We start from the raw sequence: 25,745 nt of genomic DNA on the forward strand, positions 1-25,745 counted from the left end.
CTTTGATCACAAAGCCCGCACTAATCACGCCCAGTGACACCACACTGCTGCTTCGGGTTTCACGTCGCCGCGCTACTATCCCAGGATTTCACGACTCCGCGTTACTTTCCCCCCGTCTTCCACACTCCGGTAGAAACGTATCTCGTGATCTGGTGCTTTGATCACCAAGCCCACACCAATCACGCCCAGTGCCTCCGACACTGCTGCTTCGGATCTCACAGCTCCGTGCTACTTTCCTCCCTTCTCTTGTTTTGCTCCAAAACAAGTGTTGTCTTGCTTCCAACTTCTGAGACTCTATAGATGATCTTCAATGATGTGCAGGTCTCTTTGATGAAGATAAACACTCTGGAATGATTTCTCTTGATAGCTCTGAGTGTTTTCTCTCTTTGAATATATCAAGTAAAGCACTTGATATTTTTGCTCTGCTTTGCTCTGTTTAAGAACTCTCTGAATATTTTTCTTTGAAGCTCTCTGAGTTCTTTTTTCTTTTCTCACTTCTCACTTGAAGATTTTTGGTATGCTCTGTACCAAATGAGATTTTTGCTCTATGCTCTTTCAAGCTTAATTGCTCTATTCGATCTCCTTGATGAGTTTCGAATTTTCTGCTCTCTTGTTCGTGAGTTCCCCCTTTTCTTCAAGTCTTCATATCTTCATCATTTTATAGCTGGTAATGAGAATCTGTCCGTTGGAAAGAGACGCTCTCATTTTTGAAATCTTGTATCTTTTTGTCAGAGATCTTATCTTATCTTCTGCAAAAGATGTCAGAAAGGATAAGCTAGCCGTTGTTAGAGCTTCATCTCCATGTAAATGGGTTCCCAAACTTCATCTGATATTTCCTCTGGTTTTACGTTGAGTGGGAATATCTGGGTGTAGAACGGCTTCTCTGATTAGCTCTGAAGTGGTTCTTGTATCTTTGGGATTTAAAAATATTCATCAATTTAATCCCATACTAGTTAAAACTAGTATTTTTCCTTGTGAGACTATTTTCACTGTAAGTTCATCTTCATCTTCTTCATTCTCACGTCTGGTGAACTTTCACCCAATTTGAATTTCTCCTTTGTAATTGACACCCAATTTCAATTGGCTTTTCTCCTTTGTAATTGACACCCAATTTCAATTGGCTTGTAATTGGCACCCAATTTGAATTTCCTTTGTAATTGACACCCAATTTCAATTGGCTTTTCTCCTTTGTAATTGACACCCAATTTCAATTGGCTTGTAATTGGCACCCAATTTGAATTTCTCCCTTGTAATTGGCACCCAATTTGAAATTGGCACCCAATTTGAAATTGGCACCCAATTTGAATTTCTCCCTTGTAATTGGCTCCCAATTGACTTTGACTTCAATTGGCTTGTAATTGGCACCCAATTTGAATTTCTCCCTTGTAATTGGCTCGGCCAAGCTCTCAATTGCTTCCCAATATGAATTGTTGACTTTGACTTCGAAATTGGCTCCCAACTTCTCCTTTCAATTTGATCTCCTATGTCTTCTTTGAATCGGTCCCCAACTTGTAATTGGCACCCAATTTGAATTTCTCCCTTGTAATTGGCTCCGTAATTGGCTCCCAATTGACTTTGACTTCAATTGGCTTGTAATTGGCACCCAATTTGAATTTCTCCCTTGTAATTGGCTCGGCCAAGCTCTCAATTGCTTCCCAATTTGAATTGTTGACTTTGACTTCGAAATTGGCTCCCAACTTCTCCTTTCAATTTGATCTCCTATGTCTTCTTTGAATCGGTCCCCAACTTGTAATTGGCACCCAATTTGAATTTCTCCTATGTCTTCTTTGAATCGGTCCCCAACTTGTAATTGGCACCCAATTTGAATTTCTCCCTTGTAATTGGGAGCTCCCTTGTAATTGGCTCCCAATTGACTTTGACTTCTGGGAGCTCCCTTGTAATTGGCTCCCAATTGACTTTGACTTCAATTGGCACCCAATTTGAATTTCTCCCTTGTAATTGGCTCCCAATTGACTTTGACTTCAATTGGCTTGTAATTGGCACCCAATTTGAATTTCTCCCAGACTTTGACTTCAATTGGCACCCAATTTGAATTTCTCCCTTGTAATTGGCTCCCAATTGACTTTGACTTCAATTGGCTTGTAATTGGCACCCAATTTGAATTTCTCCCTTGTAATTGGCTCGGCCAAGCTCTCAATTGCTTCCCAATTTGAATTGTTGACTTTGACTTCGAAATTGGCTCCCAACTTCTCCTTTCAATTTGATCTCCTATGTCTTCTTTGAATCGGTCCCCAACTTGAAATTGCATCCCATACTACAACCTCAATTGGCTCCCAATTTCCAGATTAATTTAATTTGACTTCTCAAATTTTACCTTGTAAAATTGTTGATGGTGAGTTTCGAACTTGAGCCATTTCACATAACATATCAAGCATCATCCACTTCGTCCGTACAGCTTTTGATTAAATTTCCAATCACATTTGATGTACTCCTTTCTTTTCATAGATGCTTGATCTCCAAGTCAATTTCATGCATTCTTCCAACCTTAATTTTCTTCACGAAAATTCTTCTGGGATATCTTCTTTGAGTAGCATTGACGTGAATTATTGTATCATTCATCTTCTTCTTCAATTTGTCATTTTCTCCAGACAAATTCTTGATTTTAGGCTTTATATCTTCTTCTTCTATTTTCATGCATCTTCCTCTGTTTTTCTCTTTTCCAATTTAAATAATTTCCCGATCATGGTCTAAGACTCTACTAGACCTATAAACAAAATTGGGGGATCTACAAATACAAATTTGGCATATCAAAACCATTACACTTTATTCCTAACACAAAAGATATTGGTTATGATTGTAACCGATAGCCTCTTGCCCACGAACAATAAAAGCAAAGACGTGGGGAGTTTAGAGTGCACCTTTTCCTATCTCTTGAAACACAAAATCAAGTTCAACCTACTGGCCCTCATGCGAAAACACATGGAGTTTTGCAAAACAAGCAACCGACTTAGCCTACCCTACGGGATGATCCTAAGTTGGATCATGGAAAAGAAGGGGGTGGACCTAAGCCACACCGAGGTTAAGACCTCGAATGGCATGATCTTTAACGCCCAGAACCTCCGCCGCAATGATATCTGCTACACTGAAAGGGGACACTACCTCACCCTCGAAGAAATTTGCCTCAAACCCGAGGAAGAGCGAAGAGAATTGGTCGATCGGTTGGACATCTCCAACAAAAGGCTCAAACGAGCAATGCAAGATTGTGGGGGTCTGGAGGGAAATGAGGACCAGGAGGAGGATAACGAGCCTAACCCATCGTTGCACCCATGATCAGGAGGGAACCCCAGGGAACAAAACAAGGGCTCAATCAATGAACGCATACTCGCACAGCTCAACCGACAAAACCAAATCATGGAGGAAGGGTTCTAATCATTAACCCGTACAACACGCGCACTAGATCAGAGGGTGGCAGCAATCGAGGCCACCTTGGGCACTCGCGGGGCATCCAGCTCAGGAGCAGGAGACCGAGGTAGACCCAAAACCTTCCTACCACAACACACCAGAAGTCCAGTCTACCCCAGCTAAGGCAAAAACGCAGGGCCACATTCCTAACCAGGAGGCCAAGATGCGGGATGTCTAGGGGTGAAAGAATGCATTAACACACCGGGCTTCGGGGACGAAGCCCCTTGTAAGGGGGGGGGGAGAGTGTAACACCCCGTGTTACGACCCCTAAAACCGATTAATCATTTAACCAATTGCCCAAAAGAAAGAATTAAATTACAATAATTAACTAGGAAAAGGCCCACCATAGTCCATGGGCCCTCATCTCTAAACCCAACCCCTAGTCCTAGAAGGAATAAACCCTAAGTAAGACTCTTAGATATATAAATAGGGAACTTAGAAGGCACCTAGAACCCCCACCACAATAATCTCTCACCACACCAAGAATTCCAAGAATTCCCCTAGGAGAAATCAAGAAAGAAGAAAGATTAAAGAAAGACCCTTCATAGCCAAGGAATTAATTAAGGCTAAGAGGTAACCCATGTCTCAACAAAACCTATTTTCATAGCTATGATTTCCCCTTAGGATTCCCCATATTATTGTGTGTTGATGATTCGTTATATTGATAATTGGCGTTATGATTCCATTGATGTTCTTGGTGATCTTGATAATAAGAGGTTCTTGAGGATTATATGGTGTTCTTGATGTCCTTGATGATTATATGATGTCCTTGATGATTATATGATGTCCTTGGTATTCGTATGATGATCTTGAGGTTTATATGATATTCCTACCGAATCTTGATGTTAAAAGATGAATTGTGTTCTTGTTGATTTAAAAGTAATTAGAACCCTAGGTTGCATCGTGAAACTCGTGTGGTATTATTATTGGTGCATTGAGCAGGGATTCACATGTTTGGGTGTTAATTATGTTTAGAAAAGCATGATAGGATATGTGCCGCATGTTTCTTGATTGTGATCCGTTAATTGTCTACGTATCATTGTCGATTGCATTTGAAAATGCCTAAGCATGGTTTCGGGTTCCACAAAGGATCCCGGGGCGTTTTTGGTGAGAAAGAGTCAGTGGGGGGTAGGGGACCCGCCACCTACCCGCGACCAAGATGGGCAGTTCCGGCAGCGGGTGGGCAGCTGCCCGCCGGGCACCCGCTGCCCGGAATCACACCACCGGCGGGTGAACCCTCACCCACCGGCTACCCGCTGGAAAATACCCCCTTTTGGGAGTCCAGCTTCCCCGTTTGATGTTCCCCCGACCCTCGTGGTGTCCCAACGGACCCCGTCCATCGTACCTATGTCTAGTTTGATGTTCGGGTACCATTCGTAGGCTGAATAAGTCTTATATATTGCATGCTAGTTGGATTGGTATCCCGTTGGCCTAGGTGTAAGGAGTATGAACCCCTTAGGAGTATTCTTAGCATGTGGATGATCATGCATAGGTTTCGTTATACGATTTCTCCCCCTTCCCAATGTGTTAATGTGGGTTGCATGTGCTTGCTATGTGTTATGTGTGCATGATACCCCAATTTGGTTGCGATCAAATTGGTTATACGGGCAGTTGGATGGGTTGAGAACCATACTGACTGTTAACCAGGCCGGTTGCGATCGGTCAGGTATATAAATATTATATAGGGTTGCGGTCCACCGTTTGGTTGCGATCAGACGTTTCTACATGAGCTGCGGTTCATATTTCCTGGCTGCGGTCTAGTTAAAATAACAATTAATTATTAATTGTTGTGCCAACTGGAGGCTCAGAAGGATGCGTTCTGGAGACAGTGTGCGAAGCAGCACTGGCTACGGGGAGCGGATGCCAATACGAAGTTCTTTCACAGGTATGCATCTGCTCGTAAAAAGAAAAATACACTCTCTAGACTTATGAATGATACTGGCCATTGGGTAGAGGGGATGCTTTGAATTCAGTTATCATGGACTATTACAATGGCATATTCTGTTCTAGCAATTCTGTGTGTGTGGATTCCCCCTTTGATAATCTTGCCCCCCGTGTGTCTCAAGAGCATAATGACTCTCTTCTTCGGCTTTTTGAGGAGGAAGAAGTGAGAACTGCAATTTTTTCTATGTTCCCTGATAAGGCTACTTGCCCAGATGGAATGAATCCGGGATTTTATCAACATTTTTGGGATGTTGTGGGGGTGGATGTGTCGGCGTTCGTGCTTAATTGTTTACATTCCTGTACCTTCCCATCGGGTCTCAATGACACTAATGTTGTCCTTATTCCAAAGAAGAGTGTCCCTGAAACAGTGGCCGATCTAAGAAATATTGCTCTTTGTAATGTGGTCTACAAGATTATGACAAAGATGATAGCTAACAAGATGAAGCCACTTTTGGGAGATATCATCTCTGAATCCCAAAGTGATTTTATCCTAGGGACGCTTATCACGGATAATATTTTAGTTGCACCGGAGGTTGGGCACTTATGAACAGGAAACAGTGTGGTATTATGGGGTTAGGGGGGGGGGGGGCTAAAGTTGGATATGGCAAAGGCGTATGACAGGATGGAGTGATCTTTTCTCCAGAAAATGTTGCTCGTGTTGGGCTTTGACATTCATTGGGTTGAGTTGATTATGCTTTGCGTGACTAGGATAACATTATGGCCAATGGTGTTAGTAGTGGCCCAGTCTCGCCCTCCCGTGGCCTCATGCAGGGTGATCCTCTTTCTCCCTATCTTTTTATCATATGCGCAGAGGGTCTCTCTTTGTTACTTCAGAAAGCTGAGCTGGATGGCGCCATTCATGGTTGTAGAGTGGCCAGGGGGGATCCTCCCATATCTCACATTTTCTTTGCAGATGGCAGTCTTTTGTTCTTTAAGGCTAATGTGCAGGAAGCGAATGTCATGAAGCAATGCCTAACCACGTATGAGGCTTTGTCAGGCCAGGCTGTGAATTTTGGTAAGTCCAATATTTGTTTTAGTAGGAACACGTCAAATGTGGTCAGGGAGGAAGTGGCAGTTGTGTTTGGCGTGTGTCAGGCACCCAACTTTGGGAAATATCTGGGTTTGCCCTCTTTTGTGGGGAGGAACAAAAGGGCTTTTTTCTCATATATTGAAGACAAGATTAAACAGAGAATTGGTTCATGGAACAAGAAGCTTTTTTCACAAGCTGGTAAAGAAATTCTCCTGAAAAGTGTGGCTCAGTCTATGCCTACCTTTTCTATGAGTGTTTTTTTGCTCCCTGTGACAATTTGTCTATCCATTGAGAGAACCATGAACAGGTACTGGTGGGGGAGTGGGTCAGAAAGGGGTATACACTAGAAGGCGTGGGATCATCTCTGTATCCCTAAGAAGTTTGGGGGTTTAGGGTTTAAGGATCTCCGTGCCTTTAATTTAGCTATGCTTAGGAAACAGGCTTGGCGTTTTCTTACTGTTTCGAATTCGTTGGTAGCAAGGGTATATAAGGCTCGCTATTTCCATAGAACATCTTTTATTGATGCAACTATTGGTAATTGCCCGAGTCATTGTTGGCGTAGTATTATGGCTGCTCACGGTCTAATCTGTAATGGAGTGATGAGGAGGATAGGGAATTGTAACACCCCTAAATTTTTAAAATTTTAAAGCTTATGGAATAAAGACAAATCTAATATTAATTCTCAAACAGAGCAAAAACTAAACATGATAGTAGGGGTGCTATGCCACACTTGAGCTAGAGAACTCAGATGCATAGGCTAAACTAACTAACAAAGCGTAATTAATATCCAAATATAAATCAAGGCACACAGGCCATCTCATCAAAGCTAGAATTATATAAACTAAGTCCACGAATCCAACCAGCGCGCTCCGAAGCTACTCATCTGTTTTTGAAAAACATTCGGTGTAACAACCTTCAGCTAATAATGCTGGTAACCCACTCCAACGCGTTAAGTACAATATAGGTAGATATAAGAAAATCATTTTGAAACTGGAATACATATATAACTTACGAGACTCTAATTTAAATCCAAGATCGAGACTCAAGACACAACAACAGACTCAACATTATAGAACAATCATAAAGACTAGCATGCGTCCTAACGATACGATACAAGGTATAATAGACAGATAAGCATATAAATAGCAAATAGAGACAACAAGGGCATTCAAGGCAATCAAATAGCAAGTAAGCATCAAGTCACACAATCCATCTTCTAACCTTATACCAAGTTCCAACCTTGTAGCTCCCCTCCGTCCTTATATCAGTTCCAACCTATACCTCCAGGCTACCCTTATATCGCCTCGCTTATTCCTCCGGGCAACTACATGCCCCCACCGACAAACCACCTTTCAACCACCAACATATCAAGATAGCGCCGCAGTGCCATTCACATGATCCGCACCTCTAGTGCCAATATCAAGGGGTCAGCGCATATAGCCCTAACATGACACCGTAGCACTTATAACCTGACCCATGCTCAACGGCAAGCAAGTCAATGGTGGGTTTGTGCCTTTAGCACAGTAACCGCTAGGTCTGTACCTTTAGTACAATGACCGGGCACAAGTGGTGCCAACCGCCAACAATTCATTTCCACCATTCACAATCTCATCATCATCATCATTAATCACACCGACCATTGCACAATGACCATGATACTCATCATTATTCAATCAATCAACACATAATCAATCAATAACAATCAAGACATAACAATAACGACACGTACTACACATAAATTCCTAGAACGGTACTCATAACACCAAACGAGACTCATACACGACAAACGGGGTACAACGAAACACGGGGAAACAACAAACAGGGGAAAACATCACAACCCACACACATTTTCTAGCGGGCAGGTGGCGGGTGGAGGACCACCCGTCGGCGGCCACTCGCTACTCTAGCGGGTGGCCGGCGGGCAGACCACCGCCCGCCAGTTACCCGCTGGAACAGTGCCTTCAGGCAACGGGTAGGTGGTGGGTACCCGTGCCCCCACCTACCCCCCCCCCCCCCTCACTGATACTCGGGCAACTTTTCGGTCCCGGGATCTCTCGTGGAACTCGAAACCATGTCCAGACACATTCAAACACATAACGACAACACCACGTATTCAATTAACGAGATTAAATCAAGAATCGCACCAAATACGTTATAACACGATTCCTAAGCATGCCAAGACTCAACATTACTCATATAACGGTTCAGGAGCATCCGGAACCTCAAGAATATCAAGAAATCTATATGCAAAGCCCTAAAGACAAATCCTAGGCTAGACTCAACACCCGATCATGCATAATCCCACCCAAATACACCAAGAACATCACAACAACGAGATTCACAATATAAACCCTAGGGACAAGCTCTAGACATAATCAAAATACAAGATTATTCATATAGTCAATCACAATATCAAGAACATCAAGATTATCAAGTAAACACAATATAAATCCTAGGCAAGGCTCTATCAAGACTCAATCACAGAGTTACACATACGATTATCAAAGGAGCCAATGAATAAGATATAGCAAGGAAAATAGGTTTTGTAAGACATGGGTTACCTCTTAGCCTTAATTAATCCTCCCTTGGCTATTAAGGTTCTTCTCTAAGATTTCCATCCGATTGATCTCCCTAGGCTTGATGGTGGGGAATCTTCTGGGAATCATTTCGTGTAATATAACTATGGGTGGTAAGGGTTCTAATTGCTCTCTAATCCCCTATTTATAGAGTTAAGAATCCTAATCAGAGTCTGAAGAGTAAAAGCCTACTTTCTATTCCTAACAGGTATATAGGTCTAGGATTCCGAATTAGAATCTGAGTAGTAAATGCCTACTTTCTTTATTCCTAATAGACTTAAATTTCTTATTAAGGGTCCATGGTCCTTCGTGGACCACATAAATTAATTAAGAGATCCTGACCAGATTAAATCCTTTTTAACTATTCTTTAACGGAATTAATTAAATTATTAATCTGGAATTAAAGGGTGTAACATGGGGTGTTATACTCTCCCCCCCCCCTCCCCCCCCCCCCTCACAAGAAGCTTCGTTCCCGAAGCTTAGAAATTATTTTGGGGATAAGGAGCCAAAACTAGTACGGTGGTTATAAAGGGAAAATAGCCTACGGGGGAGAATATATAATTATATATCTATGTATACTAGGTTTTGGGGAGGATTGGGGTTGGAAGGATAATGAGAGTGGACGATTCGAGTTTCAAACTTGAGGACAAAGTCAATTTAGGAAATAGGATCAAAGTTTTCAAAGTTGCAACTTAGGAAATAAGGTTGTCACCTTGTATGGTATCATTTGAAATAAGGAATCAAGAATGAGTTTTGAAAGGGTAGAATGGGTTCCTCAACAAAACGGTATTCGATAGACAAAGAAAAGAAAGGAATTTGGCTAGAATGGGGTCAAGGATTCTTGACTTCCAGCGATTATTCCTGTTTGTAGCTTCGTTAGATTATGACGTAACGACGAACTGATGGTCCCTTTTAGTCTTTGCACTGCCTGTCTCTAAGGTTTCCATCGATCTTTCCTTCCCAAGTTAAAGTCTTATCCATCTTTACTGCTTTTGAAGGAGTTCCCGTGATGAATTCCATGCATACTTTCCCAAAACGCTCAAAAGTCTTTACCTAGTTGGTTAGCACAGTCAATCCTTAGGTCTCAACTCCCGATTCTTGCTGAGATTCCTTAAGGATCAAGGAACTTCGGGTTGGCTCCTTTGTCTTATTCCAGTTCATCTCTTCCTTGGTAGATGAAGTTCTTAGCAAGACTTTGTGTCCTCCCTGAAATTTGGCTTGTTGCGCCCCTTTTTGGTGATGTTTTTAGTAGTGAGAGCTCTTAGCACACTTCCCTCCTTCTTAAAATGCAGTCGGTTACTGATTTTTGTTGTGAAACGACTTGGTGATCCTTGCGAGCCGTTTTACTTCCTTGTTTGATCTTTTTGGGTAATTGAGGTCTGGATACCAGAGTGTTCCTTACACTTCCCTTGAACGTGCGATCCTAGGGTGGATGCACAAAACCTATGATAAGAAATGTCCCTTAGACTCTAATCGTCTTCTTTTGTTCTTTTTGGACGAAAAGGATGTCTCCTTTATTCTACACGGATTCGAGGATCTTTGGTAAGGTAAACAAAAGGGCTAGAGACTGGAATGGGCTTGCACTACAGGTTTCGGCATTCTTGCTCTTTACAAATTCTTGAAAGAGTTCTTTGAGGATGCGAACGATAATCAAGATTGTAAGAAACTCGGCCCATCCTTAGCGCTTGACTTGAGGCCTTTGTAAATCCATAGCACAAGTTCTCAACTCGACTTCTTGGTTTGCATGTTTCTCTCTTTTTTTTTCTTTTTTTTTTTTTGTCAATCATTCCTAGTTGGTTGAATCGTAGGGTTCAACTGTAACTTCACAACTAACACAATCAATAATACCTTTTTTGGAAACGAGACGTGGGTTTAAGTTGTTTACCAAAGTCAAAACCTTGAGGTGATCCATGGTTCCTTTGCCCAAGGGTTCATGTAGGCCCTTACTAATCGCTCAATAGGTCGCGTCTCTTTCATAGTTGGCAATCTTGAGATCTGCATAAGGTAGCTGGTTGTAATCCAATCTCTTATCTTTCCCTTGTCTTGGCTAACGACAAGCCCCCTTTGGTCTTTCTTGAAGTTTGGCTTGTCGTCCGGTCCCATTTAATCCTTTAGCGACCAAATGCTTAGTGATGCCTTTCTCTTTCTTGGAATGCATTTGGTTAACTGCTCTCGACGTCGCATGACGTTGGTGATTTTGTGTGTCGCATGTATTTCTTACGGTGCCTTAAAACCATCAAGGTCCTTATTCCAAAGTAAGATCTTCATTGCAATGAAGCTTAGTGCACGGTACTTTCTACGCGTCCGCCGTCTCTGCTTGACACGTCGAGTCCTTTTTAACAACTATCCTAAACTTCTATTATATATATATATATATATATATATATACATACATATATATATATATATATATATGTATATATATATATATATATGTATATATATATATATATATGTATATATATATATATATGTATATATATATATATATATGTATATATATATATATATATGTATATATATATATATATATATGTATGTATGTATATATATATATATATATATATATATACATATATATATATATATACATACATACATATATATATATATATATATACATATATATATATATATACATACATATATATATATATATATATATATACATATATATATATATATATATACATATACATATATATATATATATATATATACATATACATATATATATATATATACATATACATATACATATACATATATATATACATATACATATACATATACATATATATATATATACATATACATATATATATATATATATATACATATATTATATATATATATATATATATATATATATATATATATATATATGTATATATATATATATACACTACAAGAAATCTTTCATTTCCCGACGAAAATTTTAACAACGCTCTAGAAAACGTCGCTAAATATAATAATTTGGGATGTTATATTAAATAACGTCACTATATATTTTGGTAGAGACAATAAATTTTTTTGGTAATATTTACTGACGAAATATACATTTTTTGTCAGTAAAGATATAGAATTAACGACGTTTCATAATAAACGTCTCTAAATTTTTACTTTAAAAATCAATTTTAACATAAAACGTCGGGAAAAGTGAAAATATTTTTGCGGGAAAACTATTTATCAATTGGCGCCATTAAAACACACTCTCTTCAGAAAAAAAAAATCTAAAATATTTCTTCCCAATACGTTAATAGCATAGCAGTACTTTCACTTCTCTCTACAAACCAGAGCAACATTATTCCTCTTCTTCAACGATTACATCACACAGCAGCAATCGGTAGTACCGTCGTCGGCACCGCTCCGGGCACCACCACAGGACCGTCGTCGGCACCGCTCCAGGCACCACCGCGGCACTCTGTGTCTCTGATTTTCCCCTCATCTCCCTACACTTTAATATAATTTTCTCTACTTCTAATCTTACTATTTCATCATATATAATACCTAACCTTCATCTCTACAAAACCCAGTGGAAGTCTTCCAAAGAATCGGACCCAAGCTTACAAGAGAAGATTCATGTTAAGGTAAATTCAAACCCTAATCAACTAATCTCCACCAAAGCATTCATGTATAAACTCTATTTTTGGTATTATTTGGGTGATTTTTGCTCTCATTAATTAGAATATGATAGCTTTTTCTCTAGGTTTTTTTTTTTGTTTTTGTTTTTTTACATTGTTGTGATTTATTTGTTTTTTATTATATATATTTAAATTTATTATGAATTATTCATACCTAAGTAAGGGGTTTAGTAATAAACATATTAATATAGGGTATTAATGAATCTTGTAGTTTTGGCTACATGATTTAGCAGATTTGGGGTGGGATTTGGGTATTTGTAGGTGGTTTTGAGGTGAGGCTAGACATTGATTTTGATGTGAGTTTAGGGGATGATGTTGCAAGGATTAGCTGCTGTAGTTTTGGGTGGTTGTAGTTTAGTGTGGATTGGTTGTTGGTTTTGATTGGTGATGGATATTGAGGTGTTTTGTTTGGGGTTGATGTTGGGTTCAGATGATGGTTTCAGTTTATTAAGCTAAGGGGGAATGAGGCCTCTAAGAAGGCTTAGGAAGCAGCAATTTACTGCTGTTTGTTACAGTTTCTGCAGGTTCGGGAGGTTTTGGGGGAGGCATCTAGTTTTTGCTTAGATATATTCGAGTGTTGATTTTGGCATATTTTGTAGATGACTTGAGGTGTAGTTGTAATAACAACATTTGCAACAACAATAGCAACATGATATGTTAGTGTTGTTTAATGATATTAACAAGACATATGAGAGGGGGATATACCAGTGCTACAACAGGTTTTTGAATTTTGAGAAGGGATGGAAGAGAGGGGGGAGAATGGACCTTAGCTTCATAAGTTTCTTGGGTTCTGTGTATGTATTATGATTCTGATGGGATTTGAATTGAATGAATGAATGAAAATACTCATCTTTTACTTTGATAGTACATGGTAATAAAGCATTTTCTTTCTTTTTTTGTGCATTTCTTTTTATTTTTTCACAATGATGTTGTGTCTACCATCTTAACATGTTTGTTTGTCTGAGTTTATGTTAATCACACCCACCATTATCCAATAAAATGTAAGAGATATTAAGAACAGATCTTAGAAGAAAACAAAAATTTATTAGTTGCCTGCTTTGTGGTGATTCTTAAATTTTCTTTGTATTTTTTTATGATGTGAATTTTTTTTTTCTTTTCACTCTTTTTGAGTGGTAAGTAGGAGGGGATAAAATCAATAAAGAACTTAGTTAGCAATTAATATAAACTAATGATGCTAAGATTCTTGAATACCTCAAAGCCTCTATAAAGTATGCATATATAACCTTTTAAGTATACCTATTGTTTTGATAATTACATAACAATACTTTCTCTACATAATTTTTTTTTTGTCATTAATCATCAAACTTGAAAATGTTGAAGAAAATTAAGGATCACTGTACAACAAGAGAAGATTGCTGGCTCTTGAATTATGGGTTTTGTAACCTAGTAACTAGCTTTGATATTTAAATGATTTCTGCAAGGTTTGGGACCTTATTCAACATAAAGAAATCTGAAAAGAAAATCAAGGAATTGGCTTAAAAGATTAATGATTTATGTGTCATGTTTCTAGGCTAAGTCTAAATAATTATCCTATGCAATGTGTGTTTCATGGTTCTTGGACATGACAATATATGAATTGATTTTAGTTGCTTGTTGTAATGGATCATTGCTTAGTGTGAGAAGCAAACTTATATCACTAATTTCTTATTGCTTTTCTTGAGGTATTTTTTTTTTAAATACTTTTCTTGAGATTTAATAACTATGAAATCTCTAAAAATATTTTTACATTGCAAAACAATATTTAATTCATTATTTGCTAATCTTAATTTTTCAGATTAGGCAACACTTTTTAGCTCTAATATACAAGAATCCAGTAAAGCACCTCCCTTCAAGTAAGTAGTAATTTTAAAACAATATTTAGTTCTATAATCCGTTATTTTAATTTTTCAAATTGTGTATGTGTGTGTGTGTGTGTGTGTGTGTGTGTGTGTATATATATATATATATATATATATATATATATATATATATATGCATGTATGTATGCATGTATGTATGTATGTATCTTAAAATATTGAATCAATGTATGTAATGATTTTTTCATATGAAAAATTAGTTTACATTATAAATAACAACTTATATGTTGTAATAGGTACTGTGTTTAATATGGATAAAGCATGGATGACATAGAATAAAAGGTCTAATGAATATATAGAAGGACTTAAGAATTTTATGTTCTTTGTGGGAAATCACTTGGGACATGATTGTGAGATTAGGTGCCCATGTAAAAAATGTCTAAACACAACATCCTTAAATCAAAGCGTGGTTTATATGCATTTGCGCCAAAATGGAATAGACACAGATTACACACGTTGGATATTCCATGGAGAGCCACCGATTTTTCAAGAACCAAGTAATAATGGTTCTCAGGTTGAGTATGATGATTCGGATGATGAAAATTTAGATGGAGTCTATGAGTTCTTAAATGAATACGGAAATTTTGTAAACTCCAACTCACAGTTAAATCCTAATACTCACAGTGGTGAAGTTGATAATTTTGAGAACATATTGAGAGAAGCAAAACAAGAATTATATCCCGGCTGCACTAAATTCTCAAAATTATCATTAACTGTGAAGTTGCTTCATTTGAAGGTGTATAATAAATGGAGCAATAAATCATTTGACATGCTGCTTGAATTGCTAAAAGAATGCTTACCTAATAGCAATACACTCCCACATTCTCACTATGAATCTAAGGCTATGCTTCGTAACTTGGGATTAGGATACACAAATATTCATGCATGCAAATATGATTGTGTGCTATTTTGGAAGGAATTAGAGAAAGCTGATTGTTGTCCTATATGTGGTACTTCTAGATGGAAAGTCAAGGGTGGTAAAGGAAAAAAATATTCCTCATAAGATATTAAGATACTTTCCTCTAAAACCTAGGCTTCAAAGATTGTTTATGTCAAAAAAAAAATTGCAAATGATATGAGGTGGCATAAGGAAAGACGAATTGACGATGGTGAGTACTTACGTCATCCGGCTGATTCTAAAGCTTGGAAAGATTTTGATAAAGAGTTTCCATGGTTTGCTAATGATGCAAGAAATGTTAGGCTTGGTTTAGCTTCTGATGGATTCAACCCATTTGGAAATATGAGTAATGCTTATAGCATGTGGCCAGTGATATTAATTCCATATAATTTACCACCATGGATGTGTATGAAAGACTCATTTTTTATGTTAACACTACTTATACCTGGTCCTAAAGCTCCTGGTAGAGACATTGATGTTTATTTGCAACCATTGAAGGTGTGACAACTTACGATTCTTATTCTTCAACAAATTTCCAATTGCATGCTTCTATTCTTTGGACTATAAATGATTTTCCTGCTTATGGAAATTTGTCCGGATGGTCTACTAAAGGATACATGGCATGTCCAAATTGCAATGATGATGCATGTTCTCAAAGATTGAGGAGTAAGTTGGGATTTTTAGGCCATCGTCGTTTCTTGCCCACTAACCATGCATGGCGTCGAAGCAAAAAATTTAATGGGCATGTGGAGAGTCGAAGTGCACCTCTAGAATTATCTGGTGAGGAAGTGTTAAAGCAACTAGAAAGTGTAAGTGACACTCCATTTGGAAAGCATCCAAATATAAGAAAAAGAAAAAGAAATCCTGAAGAGCTTAATTGGAGTAAGAAAAGTATTTTCTTCAAGCTTCCTTATTGGAGCAAGCTAAAATTGAGGCACAATCTCGATGTTATGCACATTGAGAAAAATATTTGTGATAATATCATTGGAACTTTGTTAAATATTGATGGTAAGAATAAGGACACAGTGAAAACAAGACAAGATTTAGAGGATATGAATATTAGGAAAGAATTGCATTTGGTTAAGAGAGCAGATGGATCATATGAGGTTCCACATCCATGTTACATGCTAACAAGAAATGAGAGATTGAAATTTGCTGAATTTTTGGAGTCTGTTAAGTTTCCAGATGGTTATGCTTCTAACATATATAGATGTGTAACAACTGATGGAAAATTGATAGGTTTAAAAAGTCATGATTGTCATGTGTTATTACAAAGAATACTACCTGTTGGAGTGCGTGGAAGCTTGGGAAAGGAAGTTGCCACTGTGTTATCTGAGTTAGGTGATTTCTTTAGGCAGTTATGTTGTAAAACCTTAAAGTTGACAGATTTGGAGGCACTACATAATAATATTGTTATCATACTTTGTAAGTTGGAGATGATTTATCCACCGGCCTTCTTTGATGTCATGGTACATTTGGCAATTCACCTTCCACAAGAGGCTATCCTTGGGGAGGCAGTTCAATTTAGGTGGATGTTTATGATTGAAAGGTAATGTCTTATATAACAAGTGTCTTAATTACATTCAACTTTACATATTTTAATTAACTTCATGAACGTTGTAGGTTCTTGGGCTCTCTTAAACATTATGTGAGAAATAAAGCTCGTCCAGAAGGTTCAATTGCTGAGGGTTATGTTGCAAGTGAATGCTTAACATTTCTTTCTTTATACCTTGATGGAATAGAAACTCGTTTCAACAAGCAAGATAGAAATAATGATGGGGAGGCAGTACCTAGTGAGTTGTCAATTTTTTCACACAATGTTCGTCCATTTGGTGCTTGGATGATTAATAATAGATGTTCCTTGATTTCATAAGCTTTAAATGTTTTAAAAATTAGGGGTGTTACAGTATACCTTGAGAATCACACCAAGTATCTTCGATGAGATAAGAGAGAACCAAACTGGGGATGTCAAGTTGGAGTGAGTGAGGGCAAAGATGATAGATGGGAAGTGTGGGTCCTTCGAGATACACGCCGGTGGGAGCGTTAGATACAAGGGACGTTGGTGCGTACCGATGAAATGTAAGGGGATTAAGAAGCAAATCATGGAAGAAGGGCATTGCACTCCTTATTCAGTACACCCAGGTGGAGATAAATTGTATGGAGATCTTAAGAAGCATTTCTGGTGGCCAAAGATGAAGAGAGAGATAGCCAAGTTCGTACAAAGATGTTTAAATTGTCAAAAAGTTAAGTGTGACACCCCGTAATCCAAATTCTATTTAGGGATTAATTAAGTAATTAATCCTAACTCAATTGGTAATTTAATCCCTTAAATTCCTGAAAATTCAATAGTTGGGGACTAGTAATTGACTAGTCAACCCAAGTCAAGTGTTGTATTTAATGCTTTGTGAATAGTTCCCTTGTTCCCTTACACTTTTCATCTTAGTAAGGGTAAAGAAGACATTTCCATCATGATTGTATTCCAAGCTAACCTAGAAGACACCTTTCATTTCTTTCCTAACACTTTCAAATCAAAAGCTCTTCCTTCTCTCTAAAAACTAGCTAGCTTTCTCTCCAAGCTAAGTTTAGGGTTACCAAGATCTTCAAAGTTTGTCTCTAAGATTCCACCTTTCCTTCTCTTGAGCATCTAGGAGGGTAAGATCTATGCTCCTTTTGTATTTTTAGTGTTTTCTAAGGTATCTTTTTCTAAAGGTGAAATCGTTATGACCTTTTGGTGTGTTCTTGAAGTGGGTGTGGAAGGTGAACCTTGTTAGGAGCTTTGAGAAGTGTTTTAAGTGAAGGTTGAGTCTTCAAGAGGTAACCCATGCTCTACAAAATTTATTTTGCTTACCTATATGATGATTTATTGGATTCTACATATGATTTTGCTATGAAATGTGAGTGTTGATGCATTGTCTTGTGAAAATGCATATCTAGAGCTTGTTATTAGGGTTCTTGTATGTCATTGCTTGGCTATTCCTTTGATTCAAGTCATTTTGTTGTATTTGGTGAGATTTGGCATGTTTTGGACTTGAATTTTAGCTTGGTGTTGAAAATCCCAAAGGGATGTTTTGGTACAGGGTATTGTACCCGCGAGCGAAACGGCGGGTAGAGCTCCACCCGCCGCCCCACCCGCGGGGTACAAGGCCAGTGGGAGTTGGTTCCCGCGGGCGGAACCACGGGTGGGGGTCCACCCGTGGCCCCACCCGCGGGGTACAATGTTGGCTTGTGCGGGGATTTGTTCCCCGTGATTCTTTTGACTCGGTATTTGGTCTTTTGACTTCCCGATGTTCTTTTGTGGAACTATTTGAGTGTCTTCTTGATGTTTCGTATGTATAGAACTATACGGTAGGAATCCATGTAGGTTTTGGTGTCTTGAATCGTGCTAAGTGTTCAACATTGTGATTCGTTGAACCATGATGAGTCTTGTGTGTTCTTCGGAACTATGTTTGGTTTACCCGTTTGATAAGCATGCTAGTTCGGTGTTTAAATGCTAGCGTGTGTGGTTTGTTCTTTCCTATTGTAGATGATGACTTGTGTATCATCGTTGTTGTCGGATTGTGATCCTTCTCTTGTTGAGTATGGTTTCATATCTTCGTTGTGATCCGTTGATTGATTCCTATGATGGTGTTGTGTGTGTGGTTGTACCTGGATTGCACGATTAATGGTATGGGACATTAGTCACCAAGGTACGACAGTGGTCCTCGTGGTGGCCATGACGTGATTATGGAGTTTGTGACCTGTGTGTCGGGTTCACGTATTTCTTGGGAGGCATGTGTTGCCATGTGTGTGATCGGTACCCTCGTGTACTATGAATTGGTGGAATTGTTGGCGGTCGTTGGCGAATGGGGACGACGGTCCTCGGAGGGAAAAGGTTGGACTTGGTGTACAGGGGTCCTGGAGGTAATGGTTGGAACTAGACATAAGGTTGGGGGTAGCCATAAGGTTGGAACCGGGCATAAGGATGGCATATCAATTTGTGATGGGTGATGTCACGAAGGCATGTGTTGCCGTTGTTGTGTATTTCTCTATTTTTGACATGTGTTGTCACAAAGGCATGTGTTGCCAATGTGTGTTTCTTGATTCGCTTGTGTTGTGCATGTCGGGTGTTATTCTACTGAGTGATGGTAGAATACATCTTGAGCCGTTCTTGTGTGTCGTGGTACTTCTTGTGGTTTTGGGATGTGTTCCCTTGTCTTCGTTGTGAGTGTATTGAGCCTTGTGATTGACTTCTACTCTTGGCTTTGTACTTATATACTACAAGAAAAATCACGAATCGCGACGGAAAATCGCAACGGACAATATTCCGTCGCAATATAAAGACGGAAACTGCAACTGAATACATTCCGTTGCAAAATGGCAATGGAAAAGGCGACGGAATTGAATTCCGTTGCGAATCTTGGCGCAAAGTGAATATAAAGCCCGCGAAATATTGGCGGCGTTTCACGACCGAATTTACGACGGAAGTAAGTTACGTCGTCTATTTCGCAACGAAAATGGCGACCGATTTTCGTTTTGTCGCGAAATGGCGACGGAAATTGCGACCGACTGTATTCTATCGCAATATTTTTGTTAATTTTTATTGGCGTTTCGAAAATCACAAATTATTTCTCAAAAAAAAAAGAAAAGAAAAGAAAATCAAATTAATACTTCGTTCACGCAACTCACTAACCCTAGTCTAACACGCACAGTAACGCCAACAACAGTCACTATCTCCCTTTCTTCCTCGCAAAATCGCCGGAGGTGCTTCGATTGCTCCATCAAGCTCTCAATCGGCGGGGAAATCCGATAACAAGAACGCACAGCAGTAGCGGCGGAAGACGAGATGGATCCAACGGTAACAAGAACTCCTCGCCCTCCCTCTTCCATTTCTGCTTAATTCGTCTTCAAGCTTATAAGTTTTGTTTCGATTTCTTCTGCAGCAATACTTTGAGAACAGGTTGAAAGCACTGACGGCTCAAAAGGAAGCCGGGGTGAACCCGTACCCTCACAAATTCCAGGTCACCATCTCTATTCCGGAGTACGTTGAGAAATATCAGGGATTGGAAAGCGGGGAGCACCGTGATGACCAAGTCTCTATAGCTGGTATTTTGTTAGTCCCTAATGAATTGGAAGTGTTGTAGAAACACCTGCTACATGTTCTTAATTTCAGTATATCTTTAATGATTTTTAGTAATGTTTGAAATTTGTATAATGGAAAAGGTCGAATTATGACCAAACGTGCCTCTTCGTCCAAGCTGATTTTCTATGATTTACATGCCGAGGGTGCCAAAGTTCAAGTTATGGCCAATGCAAGGTACTGAAATTCACACTGTGGCTTGGAGGTCGTGATTGAGTGGTCTTATAAGAACTACTGCATGTCTATACAAATTTGATTTTCTGATTGTTAGTTTGTCCCATAAAAGTTTAGTTTTTTACTTCATAACTTGGTTTAAACAATTCATTTCTTAATATGAGCTTCTTAAGTCTATCTGAGCTGTGCTGGTGTTACTTTCCTTCCTATTGTTCTACATTCACATTGCTTTTTACCTCCAGTAATTAGAAGCTTGCATTTTATGTCTCAAGGGAATCTGAGTTAGGTGAGGAGGGGTTTATTAAACTTCACTCTGCTGTGAAGCGTGGAGATATTGTTGGTGTTGTTGGATCTTTAGGTTTGAAACTCACTCTTTATTGTTCTTTATCACATATTCTATCTTGCGTGCATCAATACTTCTTTGTTTCATACTGATTGTATCATCCTCACTTTAGAGAGTTAAACTACTATTAGTTCATGATATATACAAAACATATTATACAATATCTGCTTGTAAATTATGGGTTTGCTTATGCTTGCATCACCATTTTGCTTTATTTGACACGATGCTTCAGTTTATTCTTCATTTTCTTTCTGTGCCCATATTCATGAGAAAATTGTTGGAATTTGGTGGTTTTATTTGGTTTATGATATTTAGTTCTCTTGATTACATGTCATGATGATGTCATTCCACATCTTTGTTGATGAAATGTTTTTCTAATAATTTGGACTATTATCAGGAAAGACGAAAAGGGGAGAGCTCAGTATTTTTCCAAAATCATTTGTATTTTAAATAGGTTGCAACTGAGGTTTTGTTTAGCATACTTAACTTGTAAGCTAGGTTAAAGCTGAAAATTCAAAAGTTAGTAACAATTAGCTTATTTTGATATATGATAACTGTTAACTAAGCATGAAATCTAATGGAGAAATGGATGGATTTACATTAGGGTGTAGAAACAAATAGCATTATTGTGAAGTGGTTTGTTCACATTAAATGTTCTTTGGATAGTTCACCCAATTCCCTGCAAAGGAGTAGAAAAAAAATTGTTTTTCTTTTGATTTATTTATTAATTCCTAATCTGAGATGGATTTATTTTTCTATTTGCTATTTTATTGTTTCTACATGTAAGGTTCTTGTGGTAACGTCCTTGCCTTTCAACAGTTATGAGTACAGTACAATTCTAAGTGTGAAGCCCATTGCCGTACCTGAGATCTCAATTTACAGTTAAAGGCTTTAACTTATCTACGCCCTTGGCAAGGTATGCTTTATATTACTATTGTGCCCTTGTCATTCTTTGTGTGTGTGTGATAATCCTAAAAGTGCTGTTCGTGGATGGTCACCCTACTGTTTCTCCATTAGGAATCAATTTTTGCATTACTATGTCGCTGTAAAAACTACTTTTGCATAATTAAGTGAGCTATTTTTTCTCGAATTCCTTTTGCCAGGCTACACTGCATTAGAAGGGAGCTATCTTGTTCTAGAAGCCAGTATAGAGGAATCAGAACATAGTAATGAGCTTGAGGAGCATCATGAAATCCAATCTGTAAATTTTACATGTTCTTTTCCTGAAGCAGCTGGTAGAGGCTTCATAGATGTAAATAACTTTTTAAATCTTCTTATTTTGGGATCAGCTATTCATCCTGTGTCTTAGAAAATGGCATTAGAGGATCTTCTTCAGAGAGGTGATTGGCAAGGTAATTTCCATGCTCTCACTCTGTGATGGGTCTCCTTCACAAAGCTGTTAGGAGAAATTCAAGGCCTTTGGTGGAGCTACTGTTGAGATATACTCCAGATAGAGTAGCTGATGAGCTGAGGTTGGAATATGAGGAGGCTCTAGGTGGTGGATTTTTGTTTAGACCTAATAAACTAGGTCTTTCATGTTCAACACCTCTGCATGTTGCAGCTAGATTGATAATGTATTACTACGTATTTTTTAAACACTTAATGTAGATTGATAATATTTTAGATTGATATTGTATTATTATTTGAATTTAATGTGGATTGATAATATTTTAGAATTATGTTATATTTTATTTTAGAATTAATAGTGTTTTTTATATTATTGTAGTTTTATATTAATATTTTAAAAACATTCATTACTATTTAAAAATAATAATTTTATATACATTTTTTGATAAATAATTAAAAAAAATGCGACGGAATCTCGACGAAAAAATGATATGGCGACGGAATATTTGTTTCAGATATGGCGACGGAATTGCGACGGAAATATTTCCGTTGCAATTTTGCGATGCCTTTTTCCGTCGCCATAATTCGCGACGGAACTATTCCGTCGTGTATCAAAATACGACAAGGCGATAGACGACGGAATAGATTCCGTCGCAAAACGTGTTTCGCGACGGAATTTTGCCTATTCGCGACGGAATTTTTCCGTCGCGATTCGCAATTTTTCTTGTAGTGTATATATACTATATTCCTTTTCGCAAATGATTTTGTATATATATCCTATCTATGTATGATATTTCACATGTATTGGTAGGTTACCAGCATTATTCGTTGACCGGGCGTCGTCCCATATATTTATGTGTTTCTTTCAGGTTCCGATTAGAGGCGAGCGCGGTCTAGTGATGGATAGTATAGATCCCTCAGACCTTGTAGTTGTTTTGGCCTGTGTGCCTATGTTGGATTTAGACTTGTTGTTTGACCTTATCCTTTGTAGACAGATTATGTTGATGTTGTTTACGCCTGTGCGTTCACCGTAGCGTGGACGTGGCGTAACACTCTACGTTTTCATCTATTTAATAGTTAGACTTCCGCTGTGTATGCTTATTATGGTTAGATTATCTGCATGATTAAGTTTTAAATTGGTATGGAAATTGGGGGTGTTACATTAAGGCTGAAAGGAATAAACCTAAGGGGTTAGTGCAACCTCTAGAAATACCAGAAAAGAAGTGGGACTCTATCTCTATGGACTTCATGGGAGGCTTGCCCTTGACAAAAGCCGGGAAGGATAAGATTTTGGTGATTGTTGATAGGTTAACCAAGACAGCCAGCTTTATAGCCATGAAAGAGACTTGGACGATGGACCAGCTGGCCAGAAATTATATTGAGAAAGTGGTTAAATATCATGGGATACCTCGAGACATAGTGTCCGACAGAGACTCCCGTTTCTTATCTCAGTTTTGGAGGACTTTACAAGCTACCATGGGAACCAAGCTTAAGTTGAGCACGTCTTTCCACCCAGAGACTGATGGGCAGACTGAAAGAACCATACAAACACTGGAAGATATGCTTAGAGCTTGCATGATGGATTTTCATGGTTCTTGGGATGAGCACCTAGACCTGATTGAGTTTTCTTATAACAACAGTTATCATTCGAGCATCAAAATGGCAGCATATGAGGCTCTTTACAGACAGAAATGTAGGAGTCCTTTGTGTTGGGAGGATGCAGTTGAGAGTGTGGTGCTAGGACCCCAGTACTTACAAGGGACTGTGAAGAAGGTCAAGCTAATACGAGAGAGAACGAAAGCTGCCCAAGATAGAGAAAGGTCGTATGCTGACCAAGGGAAGAGGCCAGTCGAGTTCCAAATTGGAGATAAGGTGAATTACCAACCTTTGAACTTATCCTTGATTAGAAGTTGAGTGTTTGAAATCTTACTTCTATGTTTGAATTTAGGTGATTTTGAAAGTGTCCCCCCACAAAGGGAGTGATGAGATTCAGAAGGAAAGGAAAGCTAAGTCCTCGTTTTATCGGACCTTATGACATAGTAGAGAAGATTGGGACGGTAGCTTACCGTTTAGCCTTACCCATGGAGTTGGAAAAGGTAAAATGTTATTCCTCAAAGTGGATGTGAGTTTTATAGTAATTTCACTTAGAGCGGCTTTGAAATTGAATTGCAGGTACACGATGTGTTCCACGTCTCGCAACTCAAGAAGTACATACCGGATAGCACCCATGTGATCCAACCAGAAGAAGTAGAGATGGATGAATCTCTAACTTATGAAGAAAGACCAGTGCGAATCCTCGATTATAAGACGAGAGACACAAGAAGGAAAAAGGTGAAACTAGTCAAGGTCTTGTGGTCCAACTAGTTATCGGAAGAAGCCACTTGGGAGACTGAAGATGATATGAAAGCTAATAAAAATTAGACAGCAATCTAATTATCCTGGAAAAACTGCTATTACCCAGAAGATAATTTAACTGCGAAGGAAAGAGCCGACCACTGGGAGAAACGAAATGAACTGTGTAAAAAAAAAAAGTTAGAAATAAAGTTTATATCCAAACAAAATAATGACAAATTTGTATTTTCCTTAAACATTTATAGCAAGCCTATCCTAATCTCTCTTCCCCTTTGCTTCTCTCCATCTATAGCAAATGGGTTTAACTAAGGGATGAAGATGATGGAAAACCAAGCACAAGGTAGAGAAAAAAGAGAGAGAAAGGAGTTGATGGAATTGTTCTAAAGAAGCCAAAAGAGCAAGCTTGGAAAACGTGACACTAACTTTAAAAGTGGGACAATGTTATATGGCAAACTTGTAAGTTGAGGACAACTGAAAAAAAAAAAATCTAAATGTTACATCAAAAAATTTAAGCCCTACAATTTTTTACCAACGGCTAGTAGGGCTGTCATTTTTTAGGGGCAATTGGCAACTACCAAATATAAGTATAGGGGATAAATAAATAAATAAATAAATAAATAAATATATATATATATATATATATATATATATATATATATATATATATAAAAGTTGGAAAATGGTTAAATAGGTCTCTATATTTTATACGCAAAGCCAATTGGGTCCTGAACTTTTAAAAATTACAATTAAGCTTCTTAACATGTTGTCTTTGTGCATCCAAGGCTCCAAGCGCAAGAATTGGTTATTGACTTGTTATAGTCGACCACTAGAGTTTCGAATAGACTCTAACTAGCTCCGACAACCAACAACTGACTCGTCGGTAACTTTTGAAGAAGGCGACCAGCAGGTCACCTTCTTTTGTTGGAGAAGCCGAGAAAACAACCAATGTTGGTTGCCTTATCTAAAAGAAAGTAACCACTGTTGGTTGCATTCTTCTACTAAAGAAGGTGACTAGTGGTTG

At 38.4% G+C, this 25,745-nt stretch overlaps 2 protein-coding genes and 1 long non-coding RNA gene across 3 annotated transcripts; all 3 read left to right on the forward strand.

The window, feature by feature from the left end:
- Positions 1-15,569: 15,569 nt before the first annotated feature.
- On the forward strand, positions 15,570-17,374 carry LOC109170907. The gene is made up of 4 exons (XM_019320044.1): positions 15,570-15,798; positions 15,891-16,941; positions 17,016-17,185; positions 17,289-17,374. The coding sequence occupies exons 1-4, from the start codon at positions 15,570-15,572 to the stop codon at positions 17,372-17,374; spliced, it is 1,536 nt and encodes a 511-aa protein (XP_019175589.1).
- A 2,743-nt stretch (positions 17,375-20,117) lies between these two features.
- On the forward strand, positions 20,118-21,475 carry LOC109170908 (lysine--tRNA ligase, cytoplasmic-like). Its single transcript, XM_019320046.1, has 5 exons — positions 20,118-20,226; positions 20,312-20,474; positions 20,592-20,685; positions 20,955-21,040; positions 21,423-21,475. The coding sequence occupies exons 1-5, from the start codon at positions 20,215-20,217 to the stop codon at positions 21,473-21,475; spliced, it is 408 nt and encodes a 135-aa protein (XP_019175591.1). The 5' UTR covers positions 20,118-20,214.
- A 332-nt stretch (positions 21,476-21,807) lies between these two features.
- LOC109170909 lies at positions 21,808-22,691 on the forward strand. The gene is made up of 2 exons (XR_002052494.1): positions 21,808-21,941; positions 22,129-22,691. It is a non-coding gene; the product is annotated as an uncharacterized LOC109170909 (long non-coding RNA).
- The last annotated feature ends 3,054 nt before the right edge of the window (positions 22,692-25,745 follow it).

The sequence above is a fragment of the Ipomoea nil genome, unplaced genomic scaffold (assembly GCF_001879475.1).
Source record: "Ipomoea nil cultivar Tokyo-kokei standard unplaced genomic scaffold, Asagao_1.1 scaffold3377, whole genome shotgun sequence".
NCBI classification, from domain to species: domain Eukaryota; kingdom Viridiplantae; phylum Streptophyta; class Magnoliopsida; order Solanales; family Convolvulaceae; genus Ipomoea; species Ipomoea nil.

Coding starts and splice junctions, on each gene's coding strand:
- LOC109170908 (XM_019320046.1), top strand. Junction 20,475..20,591: donor TGACCAAGTCTCTATAGCTG/GTATTTTGTTAG, acceptor ATAATGGAAAAG/GTCGAATTATGACCAAACGT. Junction 21,041..21,422: donor TGGTGTTGTTGGATCTTTAG/GTTTGAAACTCA, acceptor GACTATTATCAG/GAAAGACGAAAAGGGGAGAG.
- LOC109170907 (XM_019320044.1), top strand. CDS start 15,570: ATGAGGTGGCATAAGGAAAGACGAATTGACGATGGTGAGTACTTACGT. Junction 15,799..15,890: donor TAATTTACCACCATGGATGT/GTATGAAAGACT, acceptor CAACCATTGAAG/GTGTGACAACTTACGATTCT. Junction 16,942..17,015: donor TGGATGTTTATGATTGAAAG/GTAATGTCTTAT, acceptor TGAACGTTGTAG/GTTCTTGGGCTCTCTTAAAC.